The 19,957-nt window shown below is 32.0% G+C and overlaps 1 protein-coding gene across 1 annotated transcript in view; it reads left to right on the top strand.

The window, feature by feature from the left end:
• NLGN1 (neuroligin 1) overlaps window positions 1-19,957 on the top strand; it is a 672,475-nt gene that overhangs the window by 211,432 nt on the left and 441,086 nt on the right. Inside the window, exons 4-5 of the mRNA XM_042955278.1 lie at window positions 2,701-2,760; window positions 9,125-9,277. Coding sequence (XP_042811212.1) covers window positions 2,701-2,760; window positions 9,125-9,277 — 213 coding nt within the window. The remainder of the gene's footprint in view (window positions 1-2,700; window positions 2,761-9,124; window positions 9,278-19,957) is intronic.

The following is a 19,957-nucleotide window of genomic DNA, read 5'->3' as shown; positions in this document are numbered from 1 at the left end:
ACATGCAAACAAGTGGGAGATCAGGTTTTAATGAAGGTTCTCTTAATAGTGCATTTTATGCAGACCTAAGAACCAGCAGTTCTGTGTGTGTGCAAAGTAGGTAAAACTGGCTGTAGAAGCTGAATGATTTCCTGAAGAAGTCATGTAAATTTCCTCGGGTACCCTAGGACGGCTTCGCCTGAATTATCCAAAAGAAGCCTGCACAAAATGAAGACAGTGACTTGATTTAATTGTTACAGGTTTTACATGTGTATCCAAATGTTAGTGAATTGATGATTCAGCAAAAAAAAATTTTTGAGCTCATATTAGTGGTTTCTTAATAGAGTCAAGAATTAAGCAAATTAAGGGGCGCCTGGGTGGCTCAGTCGGTAAACGTCCGACTTCAGCCCAGGTCATGATCTCACGGTTCGTGAGTTCAAGCCCCGCGTCGGGCTCTATGCTGACAGCTCAGAGCCTGGAGCCTGTTTCAGATTCTGTATCTCCCTCTCTCTCTCTGCCCCTCCCCTGCTCCCACTCTGTCTCTTGCTTTCTCAAAAATAAATAAACAGTAAAAAAATTTAAAAAAAAAGAATTAAGCAAATTAAGTAGTTTGGCAAAAATTGGAAAGTAGATAGTGGTTTTGGCAGCAATAAATAATGACCATTGCACTTAATCTGTGTTGTTAACCAGTAAATAAAACTGTAACTTCTATATAGCATCTTTGAAAATAGAAATGCAAAAAATCATAATTGTTGAAGTCTGTTCATTTACTGCTTAAGGTAGCTAAAGAAAAATAAAAAGTTTGAAAACATAATTTTATGAGCCTAACATTTTGTGTGATGTTTTAAAATTGGGACTATTTCAAATAAAGGTTTTGATATAGTAATTTTTAAATTTAAATTAAAAAAAACTCTATTTTTCAGAAACATAGCATCATTGTTGCATGGACTTCCAATAACATTGAGGGTATTTTTTCCACTAAACAGGGTCATATTAAAGAAACGTAGATTTCTGTGAACTTATAGCTGAGTGTCAATTAACATAGACTTGTTTTCATCTAGGTTTTCTTTTAATGGAATGATTGCTTGCAAGAGTGACTATAAAAGTGTATCACTTAATTTATTGTGTACCCCTTCTCCGTATTTGGAATGACCTTGAAACCATGACCTTGGAATTGAGTAGTCAATGGGTCCCTTCAGTTACATCGTTAATTTCTTCATTTCCAATTTTGGATTTTACCACTTACTACTATTTTTCAGGGATGTTTCTCTGAGCTGATGAAACAACTGGATTATCTCTCTCTCTCTCTCTCTTTTTTTTTCTTCCATTTTCTGGGATGGTGTTTTTCATTCTTTGAGGGTTGTGATAATAGGTATGGTTTGAATTACAAACATAATGCACAGTAATCACTGAAAAGACTCAGAAATCTTTCTCGAAATGTTTAACAATCTTTCCGTATGAAGTGTGCTTACAGTTAATGCCTGCTTTTTTTCTATTTATATTATTGAAATCAACACATGACTTTCAGTCCTTTTTCCCCCTTCCTTTTTCTATGACTCTTATTTTATGCATGACAAAATTCTCTTGCTTACTGCTGTGTTTGGCTGTCTTTTAACTTGAGTGTCCTGTGTTTGTAATGATTGCTTTTTGCATGAGGATTATGAAATGTCATACAAATTAAATGGTTGTGGAAACAAAAAGAAATGTGGGGCTTCACTTGCTTTTTCATTGTGCTGAATATGTCAAGAATGTGACACTTAAAATTACTTTCACCTGGCCTTTGGCTTCCCCTTTGGTGTGCTTCTTTATTTTAGCAAATTAGTATTGTTAAGTATAATAAAACATTTATTAAACATTCACAGTGTTTTAATGCAATTATTATCCTAAAACATGATTCCATTGTAAATAACTCTACTGGACGTGAAATTGCACAAGGGCACAATTCTGTTATATTACTAAATTGCTTATGAAATATAAGGCCTGACTCTGTAACTTCCTTAATAACTAAACACTGACTTCTAATGATAGTAGCTTTCTCTACAGAGTGATGAGATTATCTGTTCATATTTTTGTGCAGGCTGCAAATGTCTTAAATCCACAGCTAATATTTAATTAAAACAAATGGGGAAATATTTGTTTTATGACAAGTAATTTTAAAAAGTCACAGTTACGAAAAATGTATGATATAAAAATGTGTAAAATTCAAGTGTTAACGCTCTTATAAGAAAAAACAGGAGAAAAAAAAGAAAAAAAAAACACCATAAAAATGTTCATATCTCTGTTTTCCCTAATGTTATTATATTGTCCCAAATTAAAGATGAGTTTGGCCTACTTTATTGTTGTCACCAATTCAAATTAGAAAAGACACTGAATAAATTAAGTTCTTTCAGCTAAAACTGTTTACTTTTTTATATGCAGTAGATATTTAAAAAAAAATCATTTCCTTTGCTTATGACTTGAGTTTCAAACCATAATGTATTTTTTATGCTGGATATATTCACAAACCAAATCTTCTATAAGATATTTTGGGGAAAGGGATTCTTTTTTTTTTTTTTTCCTTAAACAAAATAGATAATCACTTTGACGTAACCACTTCCCTGCTCTTTTTGGAAATACCCTTGAGAATTTTAGTATTTACATTTATTTTTTCCCCCTCAGTCTTGTTTATTCTTGAATTGTCTTTTTTTTTTTTTCCCTCCATTTCTCCGTTCTCAATCCTAGGTCCCCTTACAAAGAAACAGACAGATGATTTAGGTGATAATGACGGTGCTGAAGATGAAGGTATTTTTTTCCACCAAATCTATTTGCATGACAACGGCCTCAATCACTTTTTCCACCCCTTTCTATTTTTTTACTTCTTGTCTTTTTTTGAAGAGTTGTTTTTAATTCCCGTTTTTGATGTGTTTTGTCTTCTTGCTTGTTGTTACATATAAATATACATTTTTAATTTTTTTTCAAAATGAATGTTAAGTTTTACATTTTGATGCCAACCATTGAAATGTTTTAGAAAGAGGGGCATTTTTTTTTTTGTTTTCTTGAACTGACTTTTGATATGTTTCATACCATGTTTTGACTGAAATTTGTCCATATTCTTTGAACTAACAATCTCTCCCCTGTAGTCTCTTTGTACCCATTTTGCATGTTTTCTAATATATGTAAACATTTTACCCAATATCAAAATGTGTTTCATTTTTACATATGATATTTGTTTAAAAAGAACCCCATACCCAATAAAATGAAGGAAAACTAAAGTGTTTCTTGAGCAATATAATTTAGAAGACAAAAAGACTATTTTCTGTTGATTTGCTTAAATATTATGTAAATAAATTTAATTGTATAGATAAAGGTATTCCACCTATTTAGATAATTTCTAGACCGGCAAATGGAAATGTTCTGATTTTCAAAGTATTGCCAGCTATAAGCAGTAAAATATTTCCTACTTTGCTAATATCAAAATTGTTTTGTCTTTCTAACTTTCTTACGATGTACAATTCTGATATACTCTATAAATGTAAGTACTTGCTGGATTGATTTGACATTTCTCCTTCCAGTGTGTCCCTTTATCTGGTATTAGGTGGAGTGTCCACTGATATTTTCAGTTCACCTTCATTCCAATTAGGACTTTTTTTTTTTTTTTTAATGCTACCCTAGTTACGATTCTCAGAGAAGTGACTAATGTAATCCCAGGCTTAAAAGTAACTCCCAGAACCCTAGAAATTAAATTTCATAAAAATATTAATAATATGGGAGAATGGTTTTTCAAAAGAAAATAAATCCACAAGCAGACCAGCAGAAATACTATCTCCATGAGTTACAACTATGAATGAATGCATCCTTACTAAACAATTTGAATTATTTTCATTGACATATATATTTAATAAACTACCTCATAGTAAAAAATTGAAGGTGAAGTATTGAAAGCTTAAAAATATTATTGTGTTTTAATATTTTTATAACATTCAAGAAATATTTTGATTAAATGAAATTGATGACCTTTGATTAAAAATATGTTTACTATGAACCCCAACAGTGGATTAAAGATTAAACACAAAGCTGTCATTAATATTTGAAATAAATCACTAAAACTGTCCAAGAGTTATCACTTTGAATGCTAAATTGCTAAGAATAAACTTATAATGTCAAAATGCAAATTTTGATTTTTAAAAACACTGTTGGAAATCTGAAGTTTTTAAACATTCAACACATTTATTGACTTTGTTCTCACAGCTAAGAAGCCTGCTTCCACTTAGGGGCTTTGAGATTTGTTGAGAAAATTCTTAACTTTGAAAATTCTTAACTCTTAGACATTTGTTATCTAAAATAATACTTAAATATAAAGGACTTCTTAGTGTGTAGACTTGTAAACTCCAAATTATCTGAAAGTACTTACAAGGTCAGTACACATAGTTTTCCTATTTAAAAAAATATTTTGATTGGTGACTTAATGTACTTCTTTTCTTTTGGTAAAATGTATCAAGTAAGACATTTACATGTTTACAAAAGATACCTCTGAGCCACCATAGTGAGCTAAGCCCTGTCAATGTGAATCTATTTTATAGACCTATTTTGAAGCACATTTAACAGTTTTAAATAGCCATTAAAAATGTACTAAACTCCTGTTTAAATTGGCAGATTAAGTACTGAGCCAGTTAGTCAGTCACAAGAGTTATCAAATCAATAAATATTTTTAAATGCTCAAAAGTGTAGAATGTAAGAGCAGTCAATTCAAGTTGAGTCTATTCCTCTGTGCTGTCGTTTTGGGTAATTGTTTAGAAGACAAGAAAGATAAATCAATTTCTTTTAGGATTAAAAAAAAACTTTGCAGAAAAGTCTGAGCATCTTCTATTCAATTCCTTTTACAGTTATTTTGTAGATGTGAGTGTGAATAAAAATCAAGGCCAACTTTCACATTTAATTTGTTCCAAATGTTAAATCAACATCACTAGACATAAAGCAAACAAATATAAACTACTTGATAAATTATTCCTTTTACTTTAGTCAAAAGTCTAGTTACCCATTCTCCATTACTCCCTGATAACCCAAATCCTTTACTAGATTTCAAGGTTCCTATAACAGCCACCGCATTCAGAGGCTACCAGAGGCATTGACTGGGGTGTGCCCCTCATTCACTTAAACTAACCCAAATCATGCTTCTCAGTGGAGCATAATTGTTACTTCCTATTCTCCTTTGTGTCTTTACCGTTATTCTTTTGCTAATTTTAGGCCAGACACAATTGTATCACTTTTCATTTGTGTTTTATAATACCTCAAAAAACTACATATTTCATAGACTATTTCCATGGTTCCAAAAAGACTAATCTGAAGTGATAAAAGTGGGTCAAAGCAACACCCGAGATTTCTACCAATTTATTTTGGGAATTTAAGAGATGTTTAAATGTTTTTAATTGTGCTAAGAATACCTTGATATTAATATTTCAGTATTCAAATGCAATTTTATATTCTACATAGAGCCTTTTAAAAATTGCTCTTGTAGATTTTTACACACTTTTAAACTAAGAATTATATTCAGTCAACACTTCTATATTCTTTTGCTGGTTTGGAATGAAGTTGGTAACTGAGGTTGGTAAATTCAGTAAAGAGGGGCACAAAAAATATCTTGAAATATCTTTAAATGTATCAGAGAAAAATTTAATTGCGGCACTACCCCACATTTTAAAAACTTTTAAATGCCAAAACCTCTAAATTATGGGCAATTAAAAACTTCATGAGTTTTTTTTAAGAAAAAGGAAACCGCTAAACTTGTTTAAGGAGTTATGTGACTAATAAATATTCATTAAGACCATTAAGGAGAGTAGTGATTTCAAAACCATGGTTGCCAGGCACAAATAAATCCCCATTAATTGCTCTAGAACTATTGGCACTTGCCACGTTGGCTTAAACTTTTTATCAGAAAGGTAAAATAGTTACTAAAATTTAAAATCGAGATATTTACTCAGATTCCAAGTTTATTAATTTTTTTAACTTGAAACACTTAAATACTTTCTTACCATAAAAAATAACCTTCAGTGTAGTATTTCCCCCTTACCATCCTACTCTTTTCAGAGATTTAGATGTTTGGTAAAGCCTTAAAAAATGCATATAATGGAAAATATAAATATGCGTTATGAACATTGGTCTTTTCACTGGACCTGAACTAGTGCTTAAGGCTTTGAGAGCGGTTTTGATTTTAGTAAAGTCAGTAGCAGCTGTTTAGGCAAAGTCAGAAATCTTAGGTGAAATCTACCTTATTTATAAAGAAAAATATTAGACACGTTTTAGAAGGATGACTTAGCTCTAATAAATTCATTAGCAATTACCAAAGGACATCTAATACATTTGCATGAAAGACATAATGGCTCCCCAAAATTTTATTACTAAAAGAATGGCATTAGCAAATAGTATTCAATAGTAAGCTATGTGATATATTAGTCTCACTTATAAAGATTCTGTATAAAAAAAAAAAAACAAAGGAAATATAAATACAATTTAAGCTATTTATATTTATCATTATATTATTATGCTATTTAAACTATTTACGACTTACATTTGCATCAAAAAGACTGTATACTATGAAGAAAATAAAGTCTAGGGTAGACCTCTGTATACACACTATCATAGAATACCAATTGTTCTGTAATAGAAATATGGCATCTTTCCAAACTATCAGTAATTTTAAGGGATGTTACATACAGTAATATTACTTATTTTATTAATTAATACCCCATATAGAATTAGCTTCAGGATTACTTCAAACAAAAAGAAATACTGTTCAGAACATAGCATTCAAATTTCATGTACCTTTCTGGAAAAGAGCTTAACATATTAAGTTCTTAGACAAGGCTGAAATCTTTGAGAAGTTTGAAAAGACAAAATGGAAATGAGAATGGGCCCAAACTATCAGTAATTCTTTCAAGTCTGATTTTCAAAGAAAAATAAAGAGACACCACTCAAAAGGCTCCTAGGATGTACTGTCATATTTTCAGTGTTTCCTGACAATGTCCACTTCATTCTGTTATTAAGTATAAAATGTGGCATGTCTTCTCAATGTGTGCCTGTATTGTTTTCCAGGTGAACAGAATGGTTCTACCAAGATTTCATTACTGTTCACAGTTGGTGCTTTGTAATTCTATGTAATTTTAATTAAAGAAGAATTCTGAAACAGCCTCCCTCTGTGCTACCTACAAGCACACAATTAGCAGAGTACAGTGTCTGCTGTGAACAGTCAGTTAATGATTTCAGTTTAATAATTTATTATTGCTTCTTCAGTGCCAGCCATACTAGAAAAATAAGCTAAAACTGTATGTAGCAAACAGGCATTTAAAAATGGAGGATAGTTTAAAAATTTCCAAAGGATTATTTTCTCTGTGTAAGCCTAACATCTCCACAAGCCCTCAAATCTTTACAAATGAGTGAATACCATTTTCCTTCCCAAGGATTTAAGGCGAAAATAAATTTAGATTTTTCTTCGAAATGAACTGTGTCTAGTGGATAGTTTCTATGTCAAAGTATCCTCCTCTACCACTTAAAAGTAAGACATTCTTCTCAAGTACGCCCTTGGGAGTGGTGGGCTTATGGTAAATTCATATGCTAGTATTAAGTCAAATTTAAAATAGTCTTTTTAAAAAGTCTCTAAATTCTGCAATGAGCTTATTTCCCCAATTTGAAAATCTGGACAAACGAGTTGAGTTGCAATTCCTGATCCTAAAAGGAATTTTTCATTTAAGAAAATCACTTTGTTATTACAGTAGAAAAATGGGCACATTTATATTAGTCATCCTTTTCACAGGAAATGTAAAGCAGCACCTAAATAATCATCAGATTTTTCAATGAGTTGGTATTATATTAGCCATTCTGAAAGCAGAAACCTCACTTGTAAAGATAAGAAATTTAAGTTTGACCAAAAAATGTTAAAAGCAAAGGAACAAAACTATAATTTTAAATGACACTTCTAATATTGGCATTAACAAGAAGATAATACACTTGATCTAATTTTGTTTCAATTGTAAGTAGAAGAGATAATGAGCTATTATAGAATAGTAACGTTTTATATATGTATGTATGTATGTAAATGTTCATAATCATATACATACATATATAATATTTCAATATATAATAGTTAACACCGTGTGTGCCAATACAAAGGTAAGCATGTATTTCTCTAGAGATTAGGGCATTTTTAATATCTATTAAAATTATCTTATGGTTCCCTTATATATCATTTCTAGATCCTTACTGAAAACTACAAAATTTGGGGACAGTATCTTAGAAAAGCAAACACAGTTGATTAAAACCCAGAGCTGTAGAAATCATTTTAACATCATCTTAAATTTTGCACTTGACAACTGGACTTAGGTATATTCTGTTTCATGTCTACAAGACAAAATCAGAGAGCCAAAGTGGGATTAAGAAGAGTACAATATTACACAAAGAGGTGAAAAGTATAATTTAGTCTGTTTTCTTCTTCCAAAGGGTAGAGTAGGTGAATTGGGCGGATAACACAGACTTAACTAAAAAATATCATTTAAGTGACAGTCCCCTAAGTGCAACAACAAAAATACAGATGTTATTACCCAAACATTCATTTGCCAGTTAATACTTGAGTCGTGAAATGAAACTTCCTGAAACCTATAACACAGTGTTATAATTATGTTCACAAGTTAGAGCATAAATTATTCAATATAATCATTATGCATTTAATAAAATCCTTATAGTAAATAAGAAATGAAAAAACAGAGTGTTTTATTCACAATAGCAGTGCTAACATTGTCCTTAGTATATGGCTCATAAATTCCATATGAGGTCCAGAACATTAAAAAAAAATAGTTCTAAGAACTATTATCATTCTTTCTTTTTGTTCTACTGTCACTTTAGAAATCAATCAAAAGCACCTATTTTCAATTTGTCCAAGTTTTGAAATTCAGATTATAATTTTTAACGGAATCTTATCAGAAAACAGTGGATATCTATTGCTCTCCTTTACAATAGCTCATTATATGAGTTGCTGAAGAAACACTTTAACAAAACAGCAATTTAAATAACTATATTAAAATCATACTCTTTCGTCCCTAAAATGGAAAATTTATTCTCTGCTTCATGATGTGTGTTTTTTGAGGATAAGAACAATTGCCAACCATTTGTTTTTCAGATATTCGGGACAGTGGGGGTCCCAAACCAGTGATGGTGTATATCCATGGAGGCTCATATATGGAAGGTACTGGAAATTTATATGATGGGAGTGTCTTGGCAAGTTATGGCAATGTGATCGTCATCACAGTCAACTATCGACTTGGGGTACTTGGTAAGAAGTCTCTTCTTTTCTTTTCGCCATTAATCCATGAAGTATGTGATAGTTTTGCTCTTGACTCATTTTGTTTTGCTTTGCTTTGTTTCACTCATTGTTCTATGCTTGTTGATTTTGTTTGAACCAAATTTTTTGATATTTTTAATAAATTCTATAAGTATGTTCATAAATTACGTGATGAAAGACAGGGTTGATTTTAAAATTTGAAAGTAAAAGGTACTGAAATTATTCACATTGTTGAATAATGTATTTCCTGGTTTCACTTTACAGAACTGTGAAAGGCAACAACATCAGGGCCTTTCTAAAGAAAAATTAGTCCCTGGACAAATTTTCCCTTCTACTTTTCTTTTTTACAATGCCATAAAATTGTCTGAAATTTGACATGAGCTTAGAAACAAGTTTATAGTCTCTGAGAATATGTGGATGGACTGGCTTTGGGGAATGATTGTCATTGTGGTATAGGTTTGGGTTTTTAAAAAGCTGGTCAGATAAGAATTAAAAATATTTGTCTCAATGCATTTATATTGAAATATTTGATTTGGAAAAGATGTGTTGATATCATAAAGTGATAAAGAGTTCAAGTCAATTATTTATATATATATATGTATATACATATATATATGTATATACATATATATATATATATGTAAAACAAAATCAAATTGGAGATTCTTGGTTTGAAGAAAATATAGGGAAATACTATTTTCAAAATAACTTATCAAGCACTCTGAAATACTGTTTTATGTAATAACAAACCATTATTAAAAGATAAACCTGATATTCTACTTGTGTAAGTATATTTTCATAGTATTGCCACAATCTGAGGAGTGAAATTACTTTATCATTTAATAAAACACCTTTATTGTGGTATATTAGTTAAGAGTATTTGCTAAAAGAGTACAATTGATCACAAAAGATTTTATCTTTTTAATATTAATTGTTCTTAAAGTCTTATACTATACATTTTTTAAATGTATATAATTTATACTGTTATTTGCACAAAAAGAAGGACCTCACTCTCATTCTTTAAAAGATTTTGAAAAAGCAATTTAAGTTAGGTTTTCTTTTATAATAATTGTTCATATCATATATTTTGGCCATTGAGAATCAGTTTTGTCTTCCTCTTCAGTGTTAGTTACTTCTATGTAATCATAAGCCTATGTTCATGCCAATCTCAAAATATAAAAAAAGAATAATTTTTTTTAATAGATTTTACATGTCTTGGGGAAGGAGATATTTTAGCCCTGCAAAGTGAAATCTTGATCTCTTTCTGGTTTTCTATTTTGAATTTGGAGTATGGTGGACAATAGATATAACGTGGCAAACTTAGGTATAAAATATTTCTGTAACATTTTTCAAATACACATTAGTTTCCCATAGTGTCTAATCAGGCATTGCTTCGGATGTTCTAATAATTTCAGTGAGCAGGAATGTGTGTTTTCCCACCAATGAAACTGTATATTAGAAAGATATATAAAGAGCTGTTCATAATCATCTTCTTAACTTTAAATATCCTATTGTTGTCATTTGTTTTTTATGCAAGACTTTAATGCAAGAATTTTTAACATTTTAATACATTTAATTTTAATTATTTAATACATTAATTAATAAATTTTAATATATTTAACTTTAAGTATTTTTTATACCTCAGTTGTTTATATTCTCAAGTTTCTTATGAATTTTTCAAATTGAAAATCCTGAAGCAGTCAACAGTTTGCCAGTTGAAAATTTAAAATTAAATGCCGAATTGTGACAGCAATGTTTTCAAGAACTTCACCATGCACTTAATCATATATATTTATTTTATTAAAAAAAATCTTTTGGCCACACTTTATGTTGCCTCACTTTGTTTAGTTGTACACACATAAAGTAAGATTTCATAAAACAAGCTGTTATGTTACTAAATCTTTGCCTGTTTTTTTTAATGTATTCAGAATTGATGAGGACTTGATTTTGGTCCAATTTGAATCCGGTATTTGTGCTCATATCCTATCTCTGAACGCCATGCTCTGAATGATTGAAATGCAGGACAGTAGACTAACCAGCTAAAAAATGAAGAAATTGCTTGGTCTGTGAAATGGCAAACAGAGTTGGTGTTGATGATGGATAATTTTCTCAGTGCTAAATATTTGTTCTGCTGTACTTCAGTTTAGGGTTTAATTTTCAGTTGGCTCCTTTGTTGCTCACTAATAATCAACATTAAGAATCAGGTGTCCTTTCTAGACCTCTCAACATGATAAAGCACAAAACTCTGTTGGTGAACAATTTTAAATGCCTTTTGGGACACTAGTTCTGGAACAGGTATATTCTGGTCACTTTGTTCCTAAAATATGTATTGGGCTTTGTGAAAATATATTTAAGTGAATTAGTTCATGAAAAATAAATTATTGAAACATTCGTTTCAGTACACTTAGCATGTGTAGTATACTACAACCAGATCAACAGCTCATCTGACAGGTGATCTACAACAATAAAGATTATAGGGTTTTGTTGTTAATAATTCGTCTAATAGTAACAAGGTAAGCCAAGGTTTCTTGGGTATGGGATCCAAAATTATTGCTGTTTGCATTTGGGAGTGTTGGAAATTAAGTAGAAGATAAGATTTGGTTCCACATTAGAGGAAATCTTGATCTGTGTTTTGGTTTGGATGCTTTGGTATGAAGAATATGAATTTTGGGGTTCAGTGTACAATTTAGCTAATTACAAGACTATTGCTCTCAGAAGACTTGCAGAAAAAAATCAAGATGTCTGAAACAGGTAATGTAATTAGTGTTGATTGATTTTGCCATCCCAGAGGAGAAATATTACAGGTTTTATTTGTTTGTTTGTTTGTTTTAGCAATAACTAAAAATGTGATAATGTTTTGGTAATAAAATTCATACAGCTATCTAGAGGCAAGGTTCCAGTTTAAAGCATTTCATGTTGAAAATAAGATTTTGTTCACTGCAAAATAAAGTGGCATAGAAGAAAAAAAGATCTCCTATTGTAGCATTGTTCTAACGAAGCTAGGAACAAGTGGGAGTTAGTTTATCAACCGAGACCGTTTTGGGGTTTCCTTTAGAGTGGTAACATAGACTATCACTATTATGATCATAAGAAACACTGCTAATAAGTTTGAAAAAAAGGGAAGGGGGGGAAAGGTTGAAAAAAAGATCAGGGCTCTGCCTGCTAATCTCACTTCCCCTGTTTTGTCTTCGAGCTCTCTGCAACCCTATCTCTTCAGTCTCACCCGTCCAGTGAACATTTAGACTTTCTTTCACTTCTGGTTGTACACATTCTTTGTCCTTAGCCAGCTTTAACTCATCATCCTCTGTTATTTAGTACATTGTTGCATAGTTTTTTAAAATACATTTAAAATCATTGTTAATGGACTTATTTTTAATATTATAGTGTATAGTTAATAAAAGTACCATAATGGAAATTTAGGGAGAAGTGTTTTGATCATATGTCCTTAAAAGCCTTAGAGGGGGAAATAATATTAAATATTATGGTTCTAAATAAGATAAACATATGTACTTATGAACAAGAACTGGAAGGAAATATGAAATAAATCTCACACAATTAGGATGGGGTATTGTGCAATTAACACTTGAAAATAGAAACTATCTAAATGATATATTTTCAAATCTCAAAAATAAAAAACATATCAACTAAATTAGTGTTAAAAATGTGTTTCAACTGCCTCTTTAAATTTAGAGTGAATTTAAGAGTTATTTTTAGAGAAAATGAAAAAGTTTTATACCATTGTTAGGATCTAATTTAGGCAAACACAATTTTTATCTGATGGAAATTTAATGTAACTTGGATCTTTATATGGATATTTTGGAGGCAATTATGTGTTCATAATTCTAACCTATATGATTTAGATTAGAAAACAATTGTTTTAAAGATTTTGGAAGTACCGATATCTATCTGAAATTTGGCAAGTTTTAGCAGTCTAATGTCTGGTGAAAAAGTTTGAAGTGTACATACTTGTATTTGAAGAATTACACTTAGCTTACTTTTTAATGCAATGTAAACTTAGCAATTACACTTAGCAATCACACAATAATATAATGCAATTACACTTAGCTTACTTTATAATGCAGGGCTAAATCATTTAAAACACAAGTTTTTTTTTAACTTTACTGCATATCAACTTTAATGAACACCTGAATTAATTTTTATTCTATTAGAAATGGCTAATGAAATTTGTTGATTCTTATAACTATATTCTCTACCTTATGATAATACTTCAAGTATTATTAGACAAGTGAAAGAACTATAACTTTAACTATAACTTTGGTGGTGCTCAATTATCAAATATATAGTACTTGCTCCAATAACATACATCTTCTATGAGGGATAAAAAGTAAGAACAATATAGTACTTATCTTTAGACAGTTTCAATCTAATAGAGGGGAGAAATAAACATTCACTAGAGAACAATAATCGACATTCTGTTTCGTATTTATAATAATATTTTTATAATTATAATTTTAAAAAGCAAAGAATATCACATGGATCCCTATGGATGCAGTGATTGAGATTCATATTTGAATCTGAGCAGTGTAGCAGCAAAGAAATTTGGTAAAGTCTAAGTTATGCTTATGATTTAAAAAGAAAAGCATGTTGGGGTGCCTGGTTGGCTCAGTCCATTGGGTGACAGACTGCGGCTCAGGTCATGATGTCCCAGTTTGTGGGTTCAAGCCCCACATTGGGCTTTGTGCTGGCAGCTCAGAGCCTGGAACCTGCTTTGGATTCTGTGTCTCCCTCTCTCTGCACCCCGCCCCCTGCTCGTGCTCTCTCTCTCTCTCAAAAATAAATAAACATTAAAGGAAAAAAATTTAAAAAGAGAAAAGCATATTAATTTCTGAAGAGGCACAATGTTTTGTCATTATTCTTGGTTTTTGTTTGTCTTTTTATTTTTATTTTTTTTGCGTTGTTTTTATTTCTGTTTGGCTATAAATCCTAAAACAGACAAATAAAAATCTTTACATGTGACCTTATATTTGAGATCAATGTATAATAAAATATAAGATTTTATAAGATGATCCAAATATTTTCTTGGAAGGTAGAAGAGAGAGTCAGGCTGTCCTTGAAGAGTCAAAAATTCTTCATAAGATTGATTTTATTTGAGTAAGATCATGAAAAGTAGATCATGTCTGGGATTAACTGAAGGGAAGAGAAAAGGTCTTTCTTTCAGTTTTTCTTGATTAATACTCTTTCTACTTCAAAAACGTGGAGATAATTTGTGACAAAAACACAGATGTAAATAGGCTGCTAAAATCATATAGGAATACATATGCTTTAGAGAAAAGATACAGAAACTTAGGTCATGAATCTGTATTAGAATTGAAGATAAAATGTATATCTTAATTTTTCAGAAGGAAAGTAAAAAGGATAATGGATTGTATTTCATAATTGTTATAATCAGATAAAGAAAACATACTTATTAATAAAAAATACACGGCTTTTTCTTACACTATACTCTAGCAAAATTTATCATATAGCTTGTTTATATTTGGAACCCTGAACAATATTGGAATCCTGTGATAGTTTTGATGTCCTTAAAAGATACAGATATAGTCTCAGTATATGATTATTTATATTAACGCTCTATAAAAGCCAGGACATAATAATAAATGTCCACAATTTCTACAGTGTCATAAAAAGACCTAATCAAATGCAATTCAAGTAAGATATTTGGTGATTTCACTCATAATAGGATAGAGCTAAAAACCAATTGACAGCTTGGACAGTTAACTTGGTCCACAGATTTCTTTTCTCAAATATCTATATCAACTCAGTTTTAATAAGGATGAGATGGCAATCAATTTTAGATTGAATGCTAAAATGAGCTACTGGAGTAGAGATATTGTTTGTCCTTTGGAATAAAGAGACATAAGACAGATAATGTCACAGGAGAAGCTTCACTATTTGTTCACTATTTTTATTCAACCTACTTCCTCCAAAATGATTTCAGGTGGCTTGAGATAAAAACAATTATTTAGTTATGCCAACAATTTGGAAGTAGCCTGAAAGTAAGCATGTCGGTTAGTGTGAGTGTTAGTCAAAAGAAGTTTGTTTTCTTTAAAATTGTGTTTTTGAAGCAGTCATGTAGTGTAACTAATTAATTCATTCATTATAAATTGAGTAATATTATGTATCAGACATTCTACTAGTTATTGAGAATAATGTGAAAACCATGATAGATGTAATCCCTGCTATCCAGTAGATTACTAGCCATTAGGCAAGATAGAAAATAAATGAATAATTATACAAATGATATCTTTTACATAGATGATGATTTAGTGCGAAGTCAACTTTCTTTACAATTATCTAGATGATATGTACTAGAGAAATGGCAAGTGTTAATCTATTCTAGAAAGTCAGAAAATGTTTCTCAAAGGAGGTGACATTCAAGTTTCCATTTCTTATATTCTACTGAGAAAGCCCTCGTCAAGATTCCCAAGCACCTCCACTTTGTTAATTCCATTGGCCACTTCTCTGTTCTTGTCTTACCTGATCTCTCCATTGCATTGGAGACAGTTAACTAGTCCCTTCTTAGTATGCTGTTTCTTGGCATCACCCCAGGGTTACTTCCTATCTCACTATCTGCTCCTTCTCAGTCTCCTTCCCTATCTCTTTCTTACCCTGATCTCTAAATGTTGAAATACCATTATGCAGAATTGTTGGCTCCCTTCCTTTTCCTCTCTACAATGTCTCCCTAGGGAACCTCATGCATGGCTCTGAATACCATCTCTATGGAAGAGACTTCCAAAACTGTATCTTCAGGACTGCCTATTCCTTAAAACTTCACAGTTACATACTTTTGCCTATTAACATCTCCATGGAGATATCTAATGAATATTTCAACCTTCATGGCTAAAATATGTTGATTTTCTCATGAGTGTATTTCATTGTCTTCCACAATTATTATAATAATTGCAACAATAGCAATAGTAGCCACACTCATTGAGGACTTATTATATTCCAAAAGCTATTTTAAGCAGTTTACATTAATTGCATTATTAAATTTCCACAATAACCCTGTGAGGTAGGGTTGTTATTTTCCCAATTTTATGAGTGTAGAAACAAATGAATAGAGAGGTTAAGTGTGTTATTTATAGTCAGACAGGTCAAATGGCATTAAGTGGTGGAGCCAGGCTTCTAACCCAGGCAGTCTTCTCTTCAACACCGTACTGATGGCATTAGCACTGCCATCCATCTGGATAATCAAGTGAAACTCTATAGATTTTCCCTGATTTGTCTCTCCTTTATGCTCAACATCCAATTCATCAGCTTCTCTTGCTGAATTATTCCATGCATCCTGGATCTATCTTCTTCTTTCGCTTTCCCCCTTTACCAAACTAAGTCTCCTTGAAACTCTTATATTATTTTCTTCTTTCATTTTTGCTCCATACCTATAATCCATTCTCCATACAGCAAAACCAGATTATCTTTTTACAACATAAAGTGTACCAGCTCACTTTTCTGCTTACCACCCTCTAGTGGCTTTCCATTATTCACTTAGAATAAAATTCAAACTCCTTCCCTGACCTGACAAAACCTTTCATAAATCTGTATCATGTATCTGTATCTCTTAGTGTTTGTACCTCTTGTACCTATATCTTAGTTCATCTCAAAATGCTGCTCCTCTCATTTCCAGTCATCTTTTTTCCTGTTTGTTTGTTGGTTTGTTTGTTTGTTTTGAGGGGGGAGAGGGCAGAGAGAGAGAGAGATAGAATTCCAAGCAGGATCCCCTGATATGGGGCTTAAAGTCACAGACTGTGAGATCATGACTTGAGCTGAGGTCAAGAGTCCAATGCTCAGTGGACTGAGCCACCCAGGTGCCCCCATCTTTTGTTCTTTATATACCCCAAATTCATTCCCGTTTTAGATATTTTATACTTGCTGTTCCCTCTCCCTATACCTGTGTGAGACTTGTTCCTGCTCTTCTCATCTTGGTTTGAATGTTTCTCCTTAGAGAGACCATCCATGTGCAGTCAATCTAACAAGAGCCACCATATCACAAGTAATCTTTTTAAAATTCTTTGCGTTACAATGATCATACCTGATTAGCTCCTATTTATATTTGGATTGTTTGTTTTATTGTTGTCTGGTGGTCTCTAATCTGAAATAGTCCCTGACATAATGAATTTGCTGAGAAAATATTTGTTGAATGAATTTATGTGAATCTGAAGAATCAATAGGTGTTAATCCAACGTGGTCCTTGACTGGAGGGTGAGGCTGAGCTTCAGGCAGTGAGGAAAATCTGGGTGAAAGCTGGAAGAAGAGAGAATTTTGGCATGTTAAAAGGACTGAGCAAACCCAGCTGGAATGTTTGGAGTACAGAGCAGTTGGTGTCAGGTAAGGTTGAAAACAGGCAGTGGACTATGCAGCATCTCTTTAAAGATGTAGGACTTCTAAGAACAATGAGAAACAATAATGGGGCCTTGAGCAGATAAATGACATGATTAGATTTGAATTTCGAAAAGTGTGTTGAGCAGGCCTAGACTTTGATCAAAGTTGACAATCTGCTACGGATACAAAGAACACGGCTTGCGCCTCATTAAAGTGAGATGCTTGGTAAAGTCAGTGAATAAGGCAAATATTTAGCTCATAGAAAATTGAGGGACCAGCCAAGCCTTGGCTGACTCAGGTGAGTATGGAAATCTGTCTTTTACACAAAAAGCAACATAAACATTTTGCCAATAATGGAATGAACGATAATGGAATGAATCAAGCCAGCATGTTCCATTTTTACCACAACTGCTTATTTAAATGACTAATTTTGGTTCTAATTTTCTTACATCTTTTAATAATGGAATGAATCAAACCAGTGTTATGGAGAGATCTTTTGAATTCCTGTTTTGAAGGAGTGTGAATCAATATGATCTGTATTATTCCAGAGACTGGCCAATATAAGAAACTGTAATAAATTACTATATTATGATGTTTCCTTATTTAAGCTCTTAGCTTCCTAAAAAGGATTTTTTTTTTTTTTTATTAATCCTGGGAGGAAGTTGGTAGTATGTGATTTATGATTTTCTTGAGACATTAAGATCAGTCATTTGGAATAAGACCTAAGAACACAGAATAAAAATTTCCCCCATTCCTACTCAAGGTGTTCTTCTGGGTCCAGAATTGGACAACCATTTTCAAGTACTCAAAAGACTTCAACTAACAAACCATAAGCAAAAAGGTACTTAGTTTCCTTTTCAGAGCAGAAGTCATCATCTTAACTCAGTCATTCATTTATTCACTCATTAATTCACAAGTATTTGATAAGTGCCCACTACAGGTTCCCAGCAGTTGGGGTGGTCAGTGTTCACAATACAAAAAAATATATATAAAATAATATATATATCAGACATCAGACTCAATCCTTCCTCTCTGGATTTCAAAGTATGTAAGGCAGATCGACATGAAACAAACCAACAAAGCTATTCGTACAAATTTTGGTAAGTTGTGTTTTCAAAAAGATGAGGATGTCAAGAAAAAGAATATTTGTGGAAGTGAAATGTAGAATGAGGGCTTCAGGAAACATTATGTTTTGTTTTGTTTTGTTTTGTTTTTTGTTACCTCTCATGCTAGCTTAGTTGTGGTTTTTTTTTGTTTGTTTGTTTTTTCCCCTCATGCATTTACAAAGTGAAGTATTAAATGACAGATAAAATATTTTGAAATAGTTTTAAAAGATGTAAGATGTATTTAGAAGCTAAATAAGCATTTAAACAAGCAGCTGTGGTAAAAATGCAAAAATCCAAACAAACAAACAGACCACCCACAAACAACCAGGCAAAATTCTCTATTTGAATGTAATGAGCAAAATTGGTCTGTGAAATACAATAAACAGGGAAAGGATCCCGGGGGGGAGTGACCAGCCCTTAACTATTGGGTCTATGGAATGAGAGTATAATCATAGGAATTTTCACAGACAATTGAAGGTTTTCTCCCTCACCTGTCCTATTGTGACTAAAAAAGCCATGCAGTGTGTAAGTTAGTCACATTAATGATTTTTTAAATGGAAATATAAATATCTTCTTCACCCAGTGTCAAGTTTTTCCTCTTTGTTCCAAACAAAGTGATGGCTCGGATTTTGCTTTTTAGTTTAGCTTGCTTTCAAATGATCCTTTCCCACCTCTGATGATCCCTCAGTAAGAAACTAAGGCCTTACTCCCCGTACCTTCCCATGATCTAGTGCCATGGTCCTTGGTATTTCATCCACTTTCAATACTTTGCCTTAAAAATATACTGCAATTTCATCTGCCAGAACACCTTGTAATGTCTTTCTCTTTCTAAAGTTCTTCCATGAATAATTTACTCCATGAACACTTGGATATTGTTCCCTTTTCCTTTGTCTTTCTATTTTTAATTGGCATAGTTCATTTTAAAAAATACCTTCTATTTGTCTCCTTTTTTCTATTTCTGTTGCTACTAACTACTCACCTTAGGTTACCAGGTTGTCCGGCTGACTTAAAGCCTCCAGACCCAAACTTACATGCCAAATTACCTTAAAAATACCTTAAATTAAAAGAAATAACTTTATTCGTTTCAAGAGAGATAGAGAAAGTGAGCAGGGGAGGGGCAGAGAGAGGGAGAGAGAGATTTCCAAGCAGGTCCCTGCTGACAGTGTCATTGCGGGGCAAGAACTCACAAAACACAAGATCATGACCTGTGCTGAAACCAAGATGC

Source organism: Panthera leo, chromosome C2, assembly GCF_018350215.1.
Source record: "Panthera leo isolate Ple1 chromosome C2, P.leo_Ple1_pat1.1, whole genome shotgun sequence".
NCBI lineage: Eukaryota > Metazoa > Chordata > Mammalia > Carnivora > Felidae > Panthera > Panthera leo.
This window is presented reverse-complemented; position numbering and strand designations above follow the sequence as displayed.